The sequence below is a fragment of the Peromyscus californicus genome, unplaced genomic scaffold (genome assembly GCF_007827085.1).
Source record: "Peromyscus californicus insignis strain IS unplaced genomic scaffold, ASM782708v3 Scaffold_10__1_contigs__length_136768540, whole genome shotgun sequence".
Classification (NCBI taxonomy): domain Eukaryota; kingdom Metazoa; phylum Chordata; class Mammalia; order Rodentia; family Cricetidae; genus Peromyscus; species Peromyscus californicus.
The window spans coordinates 127,954,076-127,975,066 of NW_026294391.1; the positions used below are offsets into that span (position 1 = coordinate 127,954,076).

A 20,991-nucleotide genomic window follows, 5' to 3' on the forward strand; every position below is an offset into this window, starting at 1 on the left:
TCTATAGCACTTGCCCTTGTCCTTATATCATATATTAAGGAAATCCTAGCATTTCATAAAGTCCTCTGTTTAAATGTTTACTCTTCATACTTTTCTCTATTATGTTAATCAAAGTATAAACTAAATGTCTTGTATATGCTCATCTGATTATTGTTACTGTTATGCCTCCTTTAGCTTGCAAGCTGGGAAGTAGGAACCCGGAGGCTATTAATGGAAAGAGCACGGGATTGGCAATACAGCTGTGAACTAGCTATGTGACTTTAGGCAAGTCACTGGCCTACACTAAATGCATTTTCAAATTCCCTTTGGCACAAATGTCATAAAATTTAATGAAATGAAATCTTAAGTGTTCTCATTTTTATAATAATCTTATTTCTGAAAAAAATACATAACCAGAATTATTATATAGGTCTTCTAAAAAAGTCTACAAAATAACCTAACTTCTATTTTATTTATGATACTATCTTAAGATGTGTTTGCTGACTTAAAGAATAAAATGTGAATGAGTCTGCTATTAAGTAAGAGTGAAAGGAAAAAAGGTGCAGTACCTGGTCATTTCGTTCATTCTTAGTGGTCAGTTAATAAGTAAAAGTGGGAAGGTTTCATCCAGCAAGGTTTGCATGGGTAGGATGCCACTTTGATTTGCTTACTTATTTTTTGTTGGACAGTGTGTTTTATGTGCAATCTGTTGTATGTGTTTTCCTTTATAATCTTAGCTAAAATAATTATTATGACCTAGATAGAAAGGGCTGCATTGTATCATGTCCCTTGTTTTTTCAATTAATGCTCTTTCTTAGATATTTTGATTTATTTTTTTCTATTGAATATCTTGTCTGATTATTGGCAGCTGTCCCGTTGCCATTCTTTCTATCACCAAATCATCTTTTGGTTGGGTCTGGCATCTCACCAAAACTGACTGCTTTGCCTAAGTAGAATAACCCTGGAATCCATTCTGTTATGCAATATCTAGATAACACATTCCATGAGCTAGAAATATGCTTTGAGAGGAAGCCACTCATTCAGCTATAGTCTTTCTTTTTTCCTACCAAGTTTATTATAGATTCTGGTTTAGAGAACAAGTAAAATTCACTGTGGATTCTTTCTCAGTCTGACCTTTTCTTGCCCAGATGTCAGAACCAAGATTTTGACAACTTAGTTTTTATGACCTCGTCTTGACTGATACATTGAATATTTGCTGTAGTTACAGATCTTATTCCTTGTAGCTAATAAGTGAGATGCTCATGGGTAAATTAGAAAGGCAAGGGTTAAAATGAAGTTTCATTTGGATTTGACAGAACCCAAGTTATTACACACCTGTGTATAAGGGTCTATCAGTGGATTTTGGAGTTGATTTATTTTGTTCAACTCAGTTTATATTGTTTGTTATATTAGTTTAAGCAGAGTTTTAGTATTTTAAGAGACATGAGGTAAGATCTAGGTGTTTTGATGTGAGACCTAGGGTTTTCACCCTTCATATAAAGGAATATTAGCATTTTTAATTCACTCAAAATAAGTGGTCCTTAACTGAATAATTATATCCAAAAATAATACATGTTCTTTAAAAAATACCCCAAGCATAATACTTTGTAAATTAAAATATTAACTGAAAAAATAATTTCATTTAGCTCATTTATAATGTGATTTTAAAGGTTAGTTGATTAAACCTTAAATGTATGTCATTTATCTGTATTTTCATACTTTTTAATATTGTTGTTAGTTAGTCAATCTTACATCAAAAAGTCCCCAAACTAACACATCTCTGCCTTATCCATAGACTAATTGAATAGTAGTGCCAAATCACTCAACCTGAAATTTATTCAGTATAACTTTAAAATGAGTGTTTTTGTTATATCTCTAAGTCTTGCCATCAGTAAGTATATCAATAGTAATCTTTCTTTTTAAGACCATTCAATTTCCTGATAATTCTGTGTTAACAGTGTTTACTATAAATTTAGAACTGAAATTGAAATATTTCCAGTATACTTTTTTATCTGGTGAAAAGGAGAAAGGTATTACTAAGTAAAATGTCAAATTATCTTTACTGTTATCTTGTATATTTTAAATAGGAAGTAGACCAGTTGCGTTTGGAGAGATTACAAATTGATGAGCAGTTGCGACAAATTGGAGCTAGTTCTAGACCACCACCAAATCGTACAGATAAGGAAAAAGGCTATGTGACTGATGATGGTCAAGGAATGGGTCGAGGTAGTAGACCTTACAGAAATAGGGGGCACGGCAGACGCGGTCCTGGATATACTTCAGGTACAAACTAAGCATTTTCCTCAGTAACTTTATCTGTTCCTAGACTTAATAGCTGCTAATCTCTACTATTCATTAGAACTCCATTATAACAATTTCTCACTACATGGTTTCCAACTCACAGTGGGTCAAATTGTGTTTCAAGAGACATGTAGATTAAAAGCCTGCTAATGACACACATAGTTCACAGGGCATTTGTGAATTCTGTCCATATTCTGATTGAGAATAAATCTGCTTAAGCCCTTGTGTGTTGATGACCTAAGACCTCTCCTGATTTTATTATTGTACAGCCAAAACTTTTTTCATTTGTGTACTGTGGCTCATTTTTTGTCAGGCATGTGCTGGTCATACTTGCTGGATGGACTGTGTAAATCAGGGGTCTGCATCCTGTGGCTCATAAGGTGATTTTGAGTGGCATGGCAAAAGTCAGCCCTAGGCACAGTCAAGAAGTAGGCGAAGTGTCTCTTTGCCTTCCCAGCTCTTCTATCCGTGCTTCTTTCTTTTCTCCCAGTAACTTTCAATGAACCCAGTGCCCACCTACGAGTTCCTACTGTCTTTCTTGCTTGACTGTGTATCTACTATATAACTTGCTAATGATGGTATAAGGTATAATCCATCTCACAAATATTTGCATTTCAAAAGGGAACTCTTTAAGATGGAAAAGCCTTCAAGATCCACAGGAGTGACGCTATAATGGTGAAGCTATAATTGGTCATTAGCTCCAACAGAGGAAGAGAGAGAGGTAGTAGAGTTGATATTCCAGAGTGGGGAGAGACACCTACTCATAAGGCCAACCTTGAACCTAACCCTTGACCCTCCTCCCAACAGTTTGTTCTTTTGAACAATGAATTTCCACCTCACTGTGGATCTCTTTTCCCCCACTCCCATCCCCTATGTCATTAACCCCTCAGACATAATGAGTTGTTTTATAGTCATCCTTTGTTCAGTCAGTCCAGTGGGAGTGGGAGGGAAGATTGTGGGCCATGCATCAGGAATGCATATCCCCTTTCATTGGGGATAATCCCACAAGAGACCCTTCTCTGAGGCATAAATACCATGGTGGCCTTTATTGGCCTCTTTTAGAGTTGGCCAAAATGACATCCTTTTGTCCCTGTGCCTAATATTAAAAGCTCTCATTATTGAAGTTTTGATTATCAAAGTGTTTCATTGTTATAGACAATTCCCCCTCCATGATTGCAGCTATTTAAAGACATGGCACATTCAGGTCTGAACTTAGGTAGCTAACAAAACACCTTTTCTTTAAAAAAAAAAAAATTACTTCGGATATAGCAAGCCCTTCATTTTGAATTTAAAATAACTTGTTTTTAAGTATAGAAGATGAGTATATTCTTTGGTAGGCTTCTAAATTGAGAAGAATATTGAATCACCCCTGAAACTTCATCTCTGGAAGCTTCTGTTAACCTTTTTTAAAGTCAGACAATGGTATATAACTTTTAACTCTCGATAGGAACTAATTCTGAAGCATCAAATGCTTCTGAAACAGAATCTGACCACAGAGACGAACTCAGTGATTGGTCATTAGCTCCAACAGAGGAAGAGAGGGAGAGCTTTCTGCGCAGAGGAGACGGACGACGGCGTGGAGGAGGAGGAAGAGGACAAGGAGGAAGAGGAAGAGGAGGAGGCTTCAAAGGTATAGTGCTTTACATAACTGAGAAGTAAAGGTTAAGGGCCAGTGAGATGTCTCAGTAGATAAAGGTACTTGGCTGCCAAGCCTGAAACCCTAGTTCAGTCCCCAGGACCCACAAGGTGAAAGGAGTGAAACGACTCTTGCTATTTTATCCTCTGGCCTCTACATGTAAGCTGTGGTATATGTACCCCAACACATACACACCTAAAAACAAATTAATGACGATGTAATATTTTTTAAAGAGAAATAAAGATTAAAGGTAAGCTGTTAACTGTTTGAAGCTAAGTAAAAGATCTTGGTGGTATAACTTGTCTTGTGCTTATCATCTTAGCAAATGATTACTTTTTTGTTTGTGTAGTAACAGAATAGATACCTTCTTGTGATTTATGGAAGCTATGAATAAATAATAATAACTAATTCATACTATTTGGGTTTCTAATCAGCATCTGATTGTTAACCCAGATTGACCTCGTGATTCATAAGATAATACCTTCAGAATATTTTGTTTCTTGTTATAATAGATTATTAATTGTTGTATACTTGGAATTGGTAGACTCTTCATTACATTTTAGCTTCTATTGTTGGTCTAAATGGGGAATCTGAAAATAGAGAATTTTGAGCAAATGTTTTAGAGTCACTAACTGTTGATATTCTAAAAATATTCATACAGGAAACGACGATCATTCCCGAACAGATAATCGTCCACGTAATCCAAGAGAGACGAAGGGAAGAACAGCTGATGGATCCCTGCAGGTAAAACTTAGGTGATTCTTTCCATCTAAGTAGTTTGAATGTGGACATTTGAGAGTTGAGAGGTTATTTTACTTTATTTTCAAACATGTCTAACAATGATAAATTTGTAGTATATTAGATATTTATTCTTCAACATTGCAATTGTGAACAATCTTAGTTCTTTGTGACAAATATATAAATATGAGGATTTCTCCAGAGAACATGGAGAACATGTGGTCTTAAATATTTATGAACACTTTGGCAGCCACATTATAATTTTCAGACCATGTTGGTGGTTCTCCAACCCTCTCAAAAAAATATTCTGAATGAAATGTTCTAAGTGACCCAAGTCAGGTCCCTTCTCCCTTTAACTGCAGGAATGGCATGTTGTCTTTATCTGTCTCATAGTCATGATAAGATAGGGCTAATGATGTCTAGCTAGTTTCCCTGACCCATAGGTCAGCTATTTGTTTACATGCACAGTCTAGTCTAATCTGAGGATCCCTTCTCAAGTAGCTTTGTCAATGCTTAACCAGTTGTTAAATAATTTCAAATTTACTTCCTGAACACATCCAGGCACCTTTACTAAGTGCTTCATGTGTATTTTATCTCACCTAATCTTACAGTAATCTACTGAGATAAGAAGTTTTGTCTAATTTATAGGTAAGTAAGCAGAAGCAGCAGTTCAGTGCCCACAGTCACTTAGCTAGCATATGGTGGAGTGATTGATATTCATTCAGACTTTGGTATCTGATTCTCAGAATTCATGTTCTCTTTCATTTTATCTGTAATTGTTAACTCTAAATTTTTAAACCAAGTAGTACAAGTTCCTTTCTGACTAGAAACCAATACACATTATTAGCTAATTTTAACTAAAAATCTTTATACCAAAATCTTTATACCAAAAATCTTTAGAATTTATACCAAATCAAGGGAGTGTTAGCTAAATGGTAGTTTCTGAAGGACCAGAATAGAAAAGGCTAGTAATGTTCAGCATTAACACTTAAATTAGTTTATGCCCCTTAGAATGTTATTTTTAAATTACATTAATCTTTATACCTTCCTAGGATTCTAGTTCTACAAATCATTGTTTTCAAATTTCCTCTTGTCATTCTATTCTTCAGCATTCAAGTTATAGGCCATTTGACTCTTCTTACTGAAGTACAAGTTCCTAGAAAGTAACATTACTATTTTTCTACAGTTGATATTAGACTAATAAAAACTAGGACAAAAATTTATGCTAGAACATTACTTAGAATTTTTAAATGTCTTTTTATTTATTAAATTATTTATTTTATGTGTATGAGTACATAGGTGCATCAGGCATTGGATCCCCTGGAACTGGAGTTACAGGTAGTTGTGAGCCACCATTGGGCACTGGGAACTGAACCCAGATCCTCTGCAAGAACAACAGGGGCTCTTAACCTCTGAGCCATCTTCCCAGCCCCCATTATTTAGACTTTGAAGCAGCTACAAAGGAGGTTTCTAAAGAATCAGGTGGAGATTTTGGTATAGAAAAGCTTACTGATACTTATGATAGATGTAAGGGTGGGAACTAAATTTAGCTCATGAATGAGTTGGTTGAGTTCTCATTCTGATGAAGCTGCAATAAGACATTTTGTCTCTGTCTTGGTTTTCACAGTTGTTGAGAATAAACCATTCTTTTTGAAGTATGTTATTGTGAGTTGTGGTGTGTGTGTGTGTGTGTGTGTGTGTGTGTGTGTGTGTGTGTGTGTGTTTATGTGGTATGCTGTATACTCTGCATATACTGTATGTATCTTCTATTAGCCAATAATAGTAATGTTATAAATGGCCTCACTATTTTATTTTGCTTTAAAGACTATAAAATAGTGTAGGGACCAGCCAATCTATTGAACAGTACCTGAATAGGGGAGCAAGGATTAAGAAAGAAAGAGACAAGAGATAGAAGATAGGATTGGGAGATAGAATAGAATTTTCAGTGAATACTGCAGTAATCCCAAATTTATTTCTCATAGCCTTTTTATACCCAAAGCAAGGGAGACAAAAGACGTCCTTACCATGGTTCAAGGAACAAACAAGTGAAAACACCTCCTTAACTCTCAAAACATCTAGTAGCCGTGCCTTTGGCCAATCATCCTGTTATTCAGCCTTAAGGAGCAAAAACAAACTTGAATATTCTGACTGTAAGTCAAGATGGAATTAAGCCACAAGCTGGAGTCACTGTGGGCTCCCACAAAATAGGAGAATACAAAGTTAGACTTTTTTTCTTAAATTTGACAGTGAGATGATCACTGCTTTCCAGCTAAAGAACAATGTTTGAAAAACCTAAACCAATAAAGAGCTTACTGTGTTTTCATTTCTTACAGTTCTATTTTCATCTCCATACCCTCTTTTATTAAGATAGGGCCTCACTTATGTAACTCTGGCTGGCCTAGAACTCAGAGATCCATCTGCCTGTATTTCCCCCTTTAACATGTGGAATTCACATTTCAGGCTTAACATTTCTTGTCAGGCCATTCACATAAGATCTGGGGTGTGTGTGTGTGTGTGTGTGTGTGTGTGTGTGTGTGTGTGTGTGTGTGTGTGTGTTTTTATATATATATAAAAACAACTATAACTTGTTTTAGATTAGAATTGACTGCAATAATGAAAAGATTATCCATACTAAACCATTACAGAATGCCTCCAGTGAAGGTAATCGGCTGCGCACGGGTAAAGATCGTAACCAGAAGAAAGAGAAGCCAGACAGCATGGATGGGCAGCAACCACTCGTGAATGGAGTACCCTAAACTGCATAATTCCGAAGTTATATTTCCTCTACCATTTCCGTAATTCTTACCCCATTTTAGAAAACTTTGTTAGGCCAAAGACAAGTAGTAGGCAAGATGGCACAGAGCATGAAATGAACACAAATTCTGCAAAGAATTATTTTGATATTGGCCATAAAAAACAATCTTCCAGATTTGCACAAAAAGATCTTGAAATTTGAAGTATAACTTTTAAGTACACTTAACACTTCAGGGCAGGATTTTACTTTTATTTTTTAAAAATACTAAGCAGTGATCTTTATTAACTAGGACCATTCTCCTGCATTGGGCTATAACTCAACAGTACGTTTCAGTCTTTCTGAGTAAATCACATTTGTGGTAATCATACTAGATCTCTGTCTTCAGTCTCATATAAAGTCTCCATGAAATGCTGTGCCATTTCATGTCCTGTGTCAGTTTATGTTTTGGTCCACTTTTCCAGTATTTTAGTGGACCCTGAAATGTGTGTGATGTGACATATGTCATTTTCATTAGCAAAAAAAAAAAAAAGTTGTATGATCTGTGCCTTTTTTATATCTTGGCAGGTAGGAATATTATATTTGGATGCAGATTTCAGGGAAGATAAGTTGGAAACACTAAATGATAAAGATGTAGCAAACTCTGTCAAACATTAGTACTTTATAGAAGAATGCATGCTTTCCATATTTTTTTCTTTACGTAAACATCAGCTTAGGCAGTATAAAGAATAAGACTTGTTTTTTGTTTTTGTTTTGTTGCACTGAAGTATGACAAATAGTGTTATTGGGAAGGATGTGTAATTTTTCTGTATAGACAGGAGAAGAAATCACTATCTTTTCATTTGGGAGAGGCTAAAAATGTTTTCAGCTATTTGCAAATCTCCTGGTCGAAAGTTAGTAGGATATGCCTGCTCTTTGGCCTGATGACGAATTTCAACTAGAGACTTTTTCTTTTGTCCTCCTCAAATTTTGTTTTTCATTCATATTTTATGTTAAAGCTTATTTTGGGGAGATATGAAGGTCATTTTCATGAACACATAAAAACTCTCAGAAGTAGAGGTACTTTGTCTTAAGAAACATTGAGAGCAGGTTAAATTTTTTGTAACTTTGAAAAGCAGACCTAGGATTGGTTAATACTTTTTTTCTTTTTTGATGTGTTGAATCTTATTTTTAAGTTTTTTTCTCTTAATGAAATTTACTGAGGAAAAATATGTGAAGGACCTTCACTCTGAGATGTTATATTTTTCTTAAAAAATAACTCTGAGTAGGGGTACCACTGAATCTGTACAGAGCCGTACAAACCGAAGTTCTGCCTCTGATGTACTATGTGAATTTCTTTGAATTTTCATTTTTCATTTACTTTTCCTTGCATACAAATAAGCATATAAAATGGTAACAAACTGCACATGATTTCACAAATATTAAAAGGTCTTTTAAAAGGTATTGCCAAACATTAATGTTGATTTCTAGTTATTTATTCTGGAAATGTATAGTATTTGAAAACAGGAACTGGTACCTTGCACACATCATCTGTAAGCTGTTCAGTTTAAAATACTGTAGATAATTAACCAAGGTAGAATGACCTTGTAATGTAACTGCTCTTGGGCAATATTCTCTGTACATATTAGCGACAACAGATTGGATTTTATGTTGACATTTGTTTGGTTATAGTGCAATATATTTTGTATGCAAGCAGTTTCAATAAAGTTTGATCTTCCTCTGCTAAATTGATGTTGACGCAATCCTTACAATGATTGCTTTTAAATTTTAAGATAGGAAAGAAATCTATAGAAAGTGTTCTGTTACAAAATGTAACTTACAATTGGAAATTCCATATGTCATAGGAGGTTAGCCGTTATTTACCAACTTTCAAGAACATAATCTTTAATAAGGTGAAAAACCAACAAATGGTACACAGTCACAATGTACCGTTAAAATATGCACTAAGTCTCTTTTTTACAAAGGCTGAATTCAGCAAGGCGCTAACTTGCTTAAATGTGAATACTAACTTCTAAAACTGTAATTTGATTCACATGTTTTCAAATGGAGTTGGAGTTGATTCATATTACAATATTTGTGTGCAAAATGTGTATGTTTTTCAGTTTAAAGTCATGTTTTTAAAATCTTATTAAAGTTTCAGAAATCTGAAGATTGTTTATCTTATCTAGATGTAAATTTTTATTAAAAAGTTGCACTTATGAAAAAGCAAAATGCTAGTCTGACAGATGTTTGCTCCGTTTTTAAATTTCGACATAAATGGCAAAAATAATGTGTTGGGGCTGGAGGAGATATTTATCACTCAAAGCAAATGATCATTTTGTTTGTTTTAGAGTGTGTGTGTGTGTGTGTGTGTGTGTGTGTGTACGTACATATGTACATGCATGCACGTGTGCGCACATGTGTGCCTGCAATGTAAGTGTAGACATCTGAAGAGATCAGAAGAGGGAATCAAATTCCCTGAAACAGGAGTTACAGGTTGCTGTGAGCCACCTTATTGGTGCCGGGAACTAAACCCAGGTCTTATACACAGCAGTAAGTGCTCTTGACTGCCATCTCTACCCGTGTTTATCAGTGTGACAGGGTCTCACACTAACCTAAGCTGACTTGGAATGGCTCACCTCAAACTCATGGCAGTCCTTTTGCCTTACCTCCTGAAAGTTGGGATTTAATATGGATGTGATCCTGGCTTTTGTGTTCTTAAAAAAACAAAAGTGAAAGTTTGTGTGCTTTCTAAAGAGAGAGAGAAAGGGTGCAAGTTGGGTGGATGGGCAAGAGGTGGGAATGGGGCAGGAAAACCATGATCAGAATATATTGTATGAAAAAACTTTTTAATAGAAATGTAAGACAAAAGAAGATAATTAAATTCTATTTCATTATAAAATTCACTATGTTAAACATTGACTTATGTCCTTGAACGCATCAGCACACCCTGCCATTGAATGTGGAGGAGTAAGCAGGCCACAGGCCTTTGTAGTGTAAAAAAAGCTATTTATACATTTTTATTTCATTGTGTGTGTACATGTATACATGTGTGCCACAGTATGCATATGGAGGCCAAAGTACAACTTTTTGAAGTTGATTCTTTTCCAAGGTGTGTCCCAGGGATCAAACTCAAGCCCCCAGGCTTAGTGGGAAGCGCCTTACTCTCTGAACTCAAGAAAGCAAAACAGAATTAGTTTGAGTTTTTTTTTGCATTAATTCCCTTCCCTCCTACTCCCTCTATGCCTCACTATCACTTTTCCCTCCAAAGGTCGTGTATTTTTTTTAAATCCACTGACTGAATCCATTTAGTGTTACCAGTATGTTCATGGTTATAAGGCCAACTACTGGAGAATGGGTAGCCTGTCGGGGACTGAATCCTTGAAGAAAACTTATTTATTATCAAATTGTACAGAATTTGGGTGATTTATGCTGAGTGGAAAAATTAGAACCCATTTGTTCAAGATCAAAGTTCTTTTGGTAAATTCTAAGGCATCCTTGTTAGATTACCCTAGAGGTCAGAACATGTAAGATACTGTGTAAAAGAACAGAGTGCTGAGAATCAGTCCTCATTAGAATGTGCTGGTTTAGCAGATACCACACAAAGTAATTGAAGGGAAAGGGGGCGGGGGGCGAGCCAGGAACTGGATTCCACATTTGACTGGAGCTTAGAATAGCCATGTGATACTGGATACTTTCATCTCTTGGGCTGTAGTATTGGAGAGTTCCCTCTCCAATACTACATGAACTGGGTACTGGTACGCAAATGTAATTCAGCCCTCAGGAAGTGAAGGCAGAAGGATCAGAAGTTTGAGGTCGGGCTAAGGTACATAAAACCATCACAAATAAATGTGAATGAAATAAAATCTCTGATGAACATGTTTATGACCTATGACTGTACAAAGACTTTGGAAAGCTTACCACAGCAAGCAGGTTGAAATAATTTAACCCTTGTAAATCTTAAGGGAAAACAATTTCAGGGGGGAAAGATTCCACTTTCACCCCCTACTGCCACTAAAACAGCTGATGTAACCTAAACTTTGGACACTTGAGCAGTATCTACCATCCAGAGGTCTTTGTAGGAAAGTAAGTCTTGGCCTGTGCGGCTTCACTATACTTAACAGGGCATTGGACTTTTAGCTGTGGACGATACAGTATCTTGAGGTTTGAATGGTTATGTGATAAAGAGGTTACACACGTGAAGTAAGTGAAACTGAATTGAAAACTTGTGGTTTTAATGCAGTGGTTCTTAACCTATGGGTCTGATGGCCTTAGGAACTAAGACACTGCTCAGTAGCAAAATTAGAGTTATGAAGTAACAATGAAAATAATTTTGTGGTTAGGGGGTTACCAAAACACGAGGAACTGTATTAAAGGGTTACAGCATTAGGAAGGTTGAGAACCACTACTTTAATGCATGATTTACTTTTGTCTGACTGATTAGCTAGGCTGCTGACCTGTGAGGAAGGAGCAAATACTATCGGGACTGTGGGGGTCCAGCCCCTCCAATAGTCCCCTCCCAGGGTCCGGGAAGAATCTACAACCAGCTGATAATTAATCATTGAAGAAAAGAAATGAATCTATGTACATGAAATTCCTTAGTCCATACACTTTATTATTCTGTCAGTTCTCTCTCTACAAGCTTATACTCTGCTCTCATTTTTAGCTCCTTTCTTGCCCAATTTCTCTACATTTATCTGTTGTTCCCTCTAGGTTCTATCTTAATTTCTTCATCTTAGTTCTGCCCCTTCTAGGTTCTCATCCATCTGGTTCATATCATATCAGCTCCTCTCCCATCTCCTTTCTCTCTCATCTTGTTCTTCCCCATCTGGCTCTTCCTCATTTTCCATCTTGTTCCGCTAGTACTCTCTTCTAGCCCTTCAATCTAGTTCTTCCCCATCTCAGTTTGTTCCTCTCAAGTTCTTACCCATCTAGTTCTTCAATTCTCTTTTCTCTTCTCTGTCCCTGTGCCCTGGAAGTCCTGGTATATATACACTTACAAGCAGTATTCCCTTGGCAGTGCAAAGCTAGGCTTCCAAGGTCAAAAGGAAGGGTGATAAGAACCACATAAATGGGGCAGTAACCGTTAATTATCATTTGCAATCCCAAAGGGAAGTGACCAATAGGAAAATGAATTAACTAAAGGCTAAATTCAGGTAATATCTAAGAAGAGGGATCTTATGTGCTCTACTATAGTCTTAAATGTGATTGGTAGAAAATGTTAAGACTATAAGTTGCTAGGTCAATGGGAGAAAATAAAACTGTCTCCTTTTCTCCTGTGACTCCTATCCAAACTATCTGCCATTTTTTTGCAGGTGGGGGAAAGTGCTCGGTCGCTAGGCAACCTGTGTACAGCTAGATGCCTCTGGTGATAGAGGGAGATCTGAAGCTAGAGGTAAGATTTGGGAAAGGAGGAAGTTAATCTTAATTGGCACATCCGCCAGGCCTTCTCAAATGGGTAGCCTGGATGCTTAAGTCTATTCTTAGAGAGTACAGAGGTATCTCTGATAAAGTACTTCCCTCCATCTGGGGATGGACCTGGACGGATGCTGCCAATAATGATAATTACAGGGAGGCTTGAACTGGGGTTCAGACTGAGCATAGCTGTTAGAGCAGAAGGTTATCTAAATATTCCTAGAAGTGGTTAGGTAAGGAGTTAGAGGTCTATAAAGTTAGTAAGACTGTAAGAAAGGAGGGTCTGAGCTAAATTGTGTAAAGCTATTACTTAACATCCACCTGACCTAGGCCATGTCTCCTTGTGGAATTTACCTTAAATCAGGAGACTTGCATGTGTACTGTTATTACTGTTAGTCCTTGAAAGTGGCTAAGGGAGATATCTGATTCCAGAGAAAGCTTTTCCTGAGGCTGTTCTCCAAATACCTTGAATGTGTATGTCCAAAGAGTGATCAGTCCACACTATTAACCCTTCTTAGGGAAAACTCAATTGGGAAAACTATGAAGGCACACATGATTTTCATAACAGAATACAGCTGATATATAACAAGCCAAATAACACCAAAAGCTGCTTGGAATTTTGCTTCCTCTGGAGGAATTCCTTGATCCCTCCAGGTAGTGACTTTGCTATGGTGATATTTTTATTTGTACTGAAATGTGAATTTATTTGTATGTTAATAAATAAAGTTGCCTGGGGGTAAGAGCTAATAGCAAGACATAGCAGAAGCTGGGCATTGGTGGCGCATGCCTTTAATCCCAGAACTTGGGAGGCAGAGCTAGGCAGATCTCTATGTGTTCAAGGATACAGCCAGCATGGAGACACACGCCTTTAATCTCAATACCAACCATAGAAGACCTGGAGGTCTGTATAGACAGGCAGTGAAGAGGAGGTCATGTGGTTGGGTTTACAACCAATGAGAAGGCAGAACAGAAAGTCAATAACAATGACAGACACACAGGAAGTAGGTCTCTTTCTGAGGGGAAGGACGACAGTGACAGCTAAGGGTAAGAAAGGTGGTTTTAAGTCTCAGCTCTCAGCTATGGCTCTGACCTCTTGTGCCCTGGCCAGCAGGGTTTCAATGGGGGTGACCCACCTGTGGGAGAGAATGAAAGGGATGGGAAGACATGAAAGAAGACAGCAAGACAGTGTTCTGATCAAGCTACAAATTCTATTCTCAGCAAGGCTTATATAGCATGGGAGGGGGAGGGGGCAGGAAGGAGGGAAGGGGTGCAGTTGAGGGGAGACGTGCAAGTGAAGGAGGATGTGCAATTTGTGAGGTTGCATGATGTTGCAGGATGTTGTGCTAAGTGATAAGGTCAGGGCCCATTGTTCTGTTGCTATGCTACCTGACCTACCTGACCTGTTCTTTATCTTTGGGGGCATCTGGTTTAGGGCAGGGGCTTGTTCTCTGGCCTAGCTAGTACTTTTCCATGGTCCATGTTTGGTTCCTGACATCTCCCCCTTCTATACATATAGCAAAACAAAGAAAGGAGGCCCAAATGTTTTTGCTGTGACGGGGGAGGGGTGGCAGAGACTTTATCCCTGATAAGTTACATTGTTGACTGTCGGTCCATGTAGGTGTCCCCACATGCCCCAAAGGAAGCTGGAACGATGCAGTTTTTTACAGGGGACGGGTTTGAATTCGGGAGGAAAGAGTATAGGGTCTGCATAACTGCCGTGCAATAGAGCATGTCATCCAAGGCACCCAGGATGGTGGAGCAGTGCATCCTCCCCTGAGCAGAGGAGCCTGTGCTGATATGGAGTCTTTATCTGGTTCATCGAGACCATGATCATGGAGATCGAGGCGATGGTAATGAACCTGAATTTGTTTTGCCTGAAGTTCGGCCAGCTAACTGTGCACAAATCGAGTTAGTCGAGACAAGTCCCAAGGGCCGAATGTCAAGACAAGAATGAGGCCAACCAAGGGTCCCAGAAGGGACGGCAGGAGGGTGGTTAGCCAGGGAGATGCAGAGAACCAATTTTGGAACCAGCCTAGCTCTTGATCTCTTTCTTTTTTGCGCTTCTCTAAGCCTTCGCGGACCTTGGCCATGCTCTCCCTTGCTACTCCTGTGTGATCAGTATAAAAGTAGCACTCTTCCTTAAGAGCGGCACAGAGACCTCCTTGCTGTAAAAAGAGGAGGTTGAGCCTTTGGCGGTTTTGGAGGACCACCTCTGAAAGGGAGGCGAGGGAGGATTCAAGGGCGGAAATGCCTCGCTCAAGCTGTGCTATATCCTCATCTGTGGAAATTCTAAGCTCTGAATAATGTTGATTAGATAAAACCAGGGAAGCTATGCCTGTACCGGCCCCTGCAGCCCCAACCCCCAGGAGGACAGCCAGAGTGACCGCAGTCACGGGTTCCCTTTTCAAGCGATGGGGGGGGGGGGGCGCGAGGGCAGTTGTCTCTGCCAGAGTCTTCTCTTCCCATCTTCCCGAGAATTGATCTGGGGAATAATAGGTTAGCCTAGGGATAAGTTGAACCAATATACAGAATAAGGGGGCAGAGGGATTATTTAAATGAAGAGAAATGGATGGTGTTAGGCCATCAGTACAGGCCCACCAAGTATCATTGGCAGGGAGAAGATATCTAGACTTAAGGGAGATATTTAGGTTATCTGTGATATTACAAAGGGGTTGATAAACAGGGGGAATGGTAGTGCCTTGGGTGACAAGGCAATAGCCTGAGCCCATAACTTGGGAGAGTGTAAGGCGAGATGTGGGTGGCTGTTGCCAGCGACAGTTGTGTGGGTCAGTGGTTAGGGAAAAATCTAAATCAACAGCTACTCCTTCATAAAATGGGGAGGCATATGGTGATATTTTATTTGTATTAAAATATTATTTGTATGTTAATAAATAAAGTTGCCCGGGGGTCAGAGCTATTAGCACGCCATAGGAAAGCAGGGCAGTGGTAGCCTACGCTTGTAATTCCAGCACTTGGTAGGCAGAGCTGGGTAAGTCTCTGTGTGTTCAGGGATACAGCCATTATTGGATACACATGCTTTTAATCTTAATACCAATCATGGAAAACCTGGAGGCCTATACAGACAGGCTGTGAGGAGGCGGTCATGTGGTTGGGTTTACAACCAATGAGAAGGCAGGACAGGAACGCTATATAAAGACTTTAACACAGGGGTAGCTCTGGTTCGGAGAGGTAGGACCACCGCAGGAGAAAGGGTAAGGTTTTAGCTCTTAGCTCTGACCTCTTGGCTTTCTTCTTTGCATTGGTTCTGTGTTTATTATTTAATAAGAAGGTTGGATACATCTACAGAGGCAGAATGATAGCAAAGCCAGCAGGAGTCAACCAAATCAGGCTTGGAGGTATTAAGTACCTGGTAGGTTTTTTGTGATAAGGGTGGTAATTATATCTTTGGTAGTTGGTGGGAGAGGTGGGAACGTGGGAGAAAAACCCATGGATGTCTGAGATATATTGGTTGTATGTAAATCATTGTTGCTGAGAAGAGAGTTGGGACCAATGGCAACAGGGTTAGGGGAATTAACAGGCTGCTTTAAAAGCTTGATGATAAAGGTGACGCCTGTATCTCTTCCCTCTTGAAATAGGTGAAGGCCCCAAGTCAGGCCTGCTTCCCAGGTCGAATGAGCCTTCCCGGCCTCGGTGAAGGTAACTTTTAGGGGGTGGCACCAGGAGGAACAATCAGGGGTGCCATGATAAGTATTAATATGCCCAATGGAATAATTACTCGTAACAGTAATAAAATCCCAAGAAGAAGAGGGGTGCCAATAGGCATTGCCCGTAGTTTCACCTCCCCAGGACTTGCAAAAAAGATCTCTGGCTCCCCCACATTTGTGGAGAAGATTGCGAGGCCGATGATGACCAGGGCAAACATAAAAACTGAGGGTGGCAAGTCTTTTTCTCTGGGCCTGATTTGCACACCGGGGGTCGAGGACTGGGGTCGTGATAAGAATCAAAAAGCTCGGGAGCTGTTTTGGTAAGGGCTTGATCATCAACATGCCAATTGGGGGATGTTAAAAAGGCCATTTTACAAAGGTCAGGATAAAGGTCAGGCCACCAGGGGGCATGGGTGTCTAGAGAAATTTGCCAGATAATATCTTGTCGCCCCGTCAGCACCTGCCATGTATGGTTTAAGGGCTGGTGGTGATTGGTGTTTTGGGGTAGGCTAGAGAAGCTGAGGCTCAGAAGGAGGAGTATGAGACCCCAGACAGCCAGCTGACTCACGCTGGGCATCTTTGTGGGTGGTCTCCATCTCTTTTGGGTCTCGGTCTTTGATGGTAGCTTTAGCATCTGGAAGAGAAGAAGGAGGGTCCTCAGGGGGCTAGTCAACTCCCTGGGTATGTTAGGTAAATTTACAGATCCGGCCAGGTGCTCAGGGAGCCAGCGCGGGGCGTCATGTGCCTGGTCAAGGATGCAAGTGGAGCCATGGCCCCAGATAAGTACAGGATCTGGACCATTCCAAAGCCTGTAAGGGGGTCTCGCCACATGGCCAAAGGGCAGCTGGCATCTGCTGAGGGGTGCCAATGGTAGTCAGCCGCTGATCGACCTTCACCATCCAGGGTGAGGAAGTTAAGAACAAAGGGCATGGCTCAGGTGGTCTCAGGGGGAGACGAAGGAAAGCTCCAACATCTTTAATCGAGAGAGCCATGTTTTTAAGGTCTGGTGGGCCCATTCTACAATGCCCTGACCTTGAGGGTTGTAAGGGATACCAGTAGTGTGAGAGATTTCAAATTGTTGGAGGAACCGTTTAAGTCCTCCACTGGTATATGCTGGGCCATTGTCTGTTTTTATGTGTTTTGGGATACCCAAGGTAGAGAAGCAGACCAGGAGGTGAACAATAACGTCCTTGACAGCCTCACCAGTATGAGGGGAGGCAAAAATAAATCCGCTGAATGTGTCAACAGAAACATGAAGATATTTTTGTCTACCGAAGTCAGGAACATGTGTGACATCCATTTGCCAAATCATATTAGGCAGGAGTCCACAGGGGTTAACTCCAACATGGGGGACGGGATGGGAGACTATACAAGAAGGCCTTTGTTTAACTATCTCTCTAGCTTTTTTTGTGATTTTGAACTTTAACCAAAGGGTTTTGGCATTAAGATGGTGGAGGCGGTGGGCGCGAGAAGCCGACAGGATGGGCTCTTGTAGGACTGGAAAAACCTGTCGAATGGCTGTATCAGCCAGGGCGTTTCCCTCTGTGAGGGGGCCAGGAAGCTCCCCATGAGCACGAATGTGGCCAATGAAAACAGGATGGGGGCGTTCTCTAAGTTTTTGTTGAATTTGAGCAAAAAGGGGAGTGGCATTGATGGTGGGCTTAATGAAGGGGGCTGTATCAAGAAGGGGAATTGAATGAGCGATGTACGCACTATCAGTGTAAATGTTAAGGGGGGAATAGTGGAAATCCTGCAAAACCTGCAGAACAGCAAAGAGTTCAACCAGCTGAGCTGAATGAAAGGTGGAAGGAAAAGGAAACGAGTGACCTTGAAAAGCATAAGCTGCAGTGCCATTGGCTGACCCATTGGTAAAGACGGTTGGGGCCTCAGGCAAGGGACTGGGGGAAATGACTTTTGGGAAGATAAAGGGATGAGTGCATGCAAAATGAAGGACTGGGTCATCAGGGAGGTGATTGTCAAGAAGGCCCAGGAACCCCGAGAAGGCAACACCCCAACAATCCAGTGTCTGGAACAAAAATTGAGTTTGTTCGTGGGTGTAGGGGGTTAGGATGGAATTGGGGTCCTTACCAAAGAACTGGTGCGAGGTCTGGCAACCATGAATGATTAGGGAAGAAACAAGTTGGGGATAGGTGGGAATGACCTTAGTATGACTGGCAGGCATATGAATCCATAAGAGGGACCCGTAAGTTTATCTTGGGCCCTTAATGTGGAAGGGAAACTCTGCCAAAGGACCCCAGTGGGTACATGGGAAGTAGATAAGACAAGAAAAACCAGCAGGAGAGAATAATCAATCTGAAAAGAGGCTTGGGAGGAAATGGCCCTGGTGATTAGTGACAGGGCCTTATGGGCAGTTGCCGGGGTCAATTGACTGGGGGAGGTGGGTTCACTGGGGCCCCAAAGAATGTCATAGAGGGGTAGAAGATCAGCGGTAGGGAGTTTTAAGCATGGTTGAAGTCATTGAATGTCCCCGAGAAGTTTTGAAAATCATTAAGGGTGGTAAGGTTATCTGTGCACAGCTGGATGCGCGGGACTAAGACTCTATTGGAATGCAATTCAAGGCCCAGATAACTAAAGGGCACAGAGCGCTGGATCTTATCAGGGGCGAGCTGTAAGCCAGCAGCACAAAGGGCCTGTGACAGATCTTGGAAGGTTGCTTCTAGGATGGAGGAGCTAGGGGTGGCCCAAAGAAGGTCATCCATGTAATGTAAGATAGAAGCAGAAGGCCATTTTTGGCGTATGGGATCGACCGCCTGGGACAGAGAGTCGGGCTATTTGCCATTCCCTGGGGTAAGATGTGCCAATGAAAGCGGAGCATGGGACCCTGAAAATTAACCCGAGGGAGGGTAAAGGCAAAGTAAGCTCGATCATCGGGGTGTAGGGGGATGGTAAAGAAGCAATCTTTTAAATTGATAACCATTTTGTGATAGGCCTGGGGGATGGCGATGGGTGAGGGCATGCCTGGTTGGAGGGCGCCCATGGGCTGCATAACCTTATTAACAGCTCGCAGGTCTTGGAGGAGTCTCCATTTCCCAGATTTTTTTCTTTATGACAAAGATGGGCATATTCCAGGGGGAATTAGATGGTTCAATATGACTGGCGGCAGCAAGCTGTTTCTGTACCAAATTCTCTGCCACCTGTAGTTTCTCTTGTGGCAGAGGCCACTAGTCTACCCACACAGGTTTATGGGTAAGCCAAGTGATTTTGTCTGCATGGTGTACAGGGGGAGCAGTGGCTTCAATTAAAAACCCTCAAAGCCAAGACCAAGCCTGTCTGTCTTATTAGCAGGAGCGACAGGCTAGGTTTGGCCCTGTTGAAGTTTACTGAGACCTTTTCCTGGGATGAAGCCCATGCATAACATTTGTTGGGTAACCCCCTCATTTGGACTACAGAGGATGACTTTCATTTGGGAGAGAATATCTCAGCCCCAAAGGTTGACAGGGAGCCCAGGGACCACAAAGGGGGTGACAGTACCCTGGTTACCCTCCTCATCTGACCAGGTCAGAACTTTAGAGGATTGGAGGATATTGTTGGATTGACCTATGCCCTTGAGGTCGGTGAGGGAGGGGATGAGGGGCCAGGAGACGGGTCAGTGGTCTTGGGAGATCACAGTGGCGTCAGCACCAGTATCCAGAATTCCCTGGAATTTTTTGTCATCTACCTTAAGGGTAAGTGTGGGTCGAGAGTGGGAAATAGGCTGAATCCAATAAGCCTTCGATGAGCCAATCTGAGAAGCTCCTTGGGGCTGGGCGGACTGAACGGGGTTATCAGAGGAAAGCTACCTGGGGTTGCCCATTGGAGGGAGCAGACAGTTGGGGAGTGGCCTGCAAGGTCCCATGGGGCATTCCCCAGAGTGGAGGGCCCGAAGAAAGTTTCCCGACAGGCAGGGAGGGAGCGGGCAACCATGAGCATTGGTTTTAGATTTGCATTCCCTTGCCCAATGAAGGCCACGGCCACATCTAGGACATGGGATGGTTAGTAGTGGCGGAGTGGTGACCCCAGGATGGGGCATCACTGTCATGCCCCCCGAGGGGGCAGGGGTCCTCTTGAGGCATTCCCACGCAAAATGTCCCAGTTGTTTACAGGAGAAGCAAAGGCAACTTTGTTGGGATCTCAAATCTTGGGCACCCACCGATTTTAGGGCTGCACTGACAGCCAAACCTATGGCGTGAGTGGAGCCAACTCCAGCACAAAGGCAGATGTACTCAGAAAGGGGGGCTCTATCTCTGTGGGGGCGGAGGACCTCCTGACAGGCTGGGTTTGCATTTTCAAAGGCGAGGTGTTTAACAAATGTGCTTTCGCTTTCCTCTGAGCCCAGGAGGCGCTCAGCAGCATCATTGAGATGGGATATAAAATTGCTATAGGGCTCCTCTGGTCCCTGATGCACCTTGGCCAATGAGGTGGTAGCAGCACCTTTTTGGGGAAGCCGTTTCTAGGCTGGAAGGCCAGCGACCTGAATCTGGGCCAATAAGCCGGGTGGAAAGGTGGCCTGGACCTCGTTTTTGTCA

The 20,991-nt window shown here is 41.2% G+C and overlaps 1 protein-coding gene across 9 annotated transcripts in view; it reads left to right on the forward strand.

The window, feature by feature from the left end:
- Fmr1 (fragile X messenger ribonucleoprotein 1) overlaps positions 1-9,622 on the forward strand; it is a 42,940-nt gene extending 33,318 nt beyond the window's left edge. For 3 of the 9 annotated variants that reach the window (XM_052740314.1, XM_052740366.1, XM_052740330.1), the window contains 4 exons: positions 2,067-2,262; positions 3,728-3,910; positions 4,578-4,660; positions 7,300-9,622. In XM_052740314.1, the coding sequence (XP_052596274.1) occupies positions 2,067-2,262; positions 3,728-3,910; positions 4,578-4,660; positions 7,300-7,410 (573 nt within the window). In that variant the 3' untranslated portion in view covers positions 7,411-9,622. The remainder of the gene's footprint in view (positions 1-2,066; positions 2,263-3,727; positions 3,911-4,577; positions 4,661-7,299) is intronic. The other 6 variants (XM_052740323.1, XM_052740345.1, XM_052740335.1 and 3 more) reach the window with 3 other exon arrangements.
- The last annotated feature ends 11,369 nt before the right edge of the window (positions 9,623-20,991 follow it).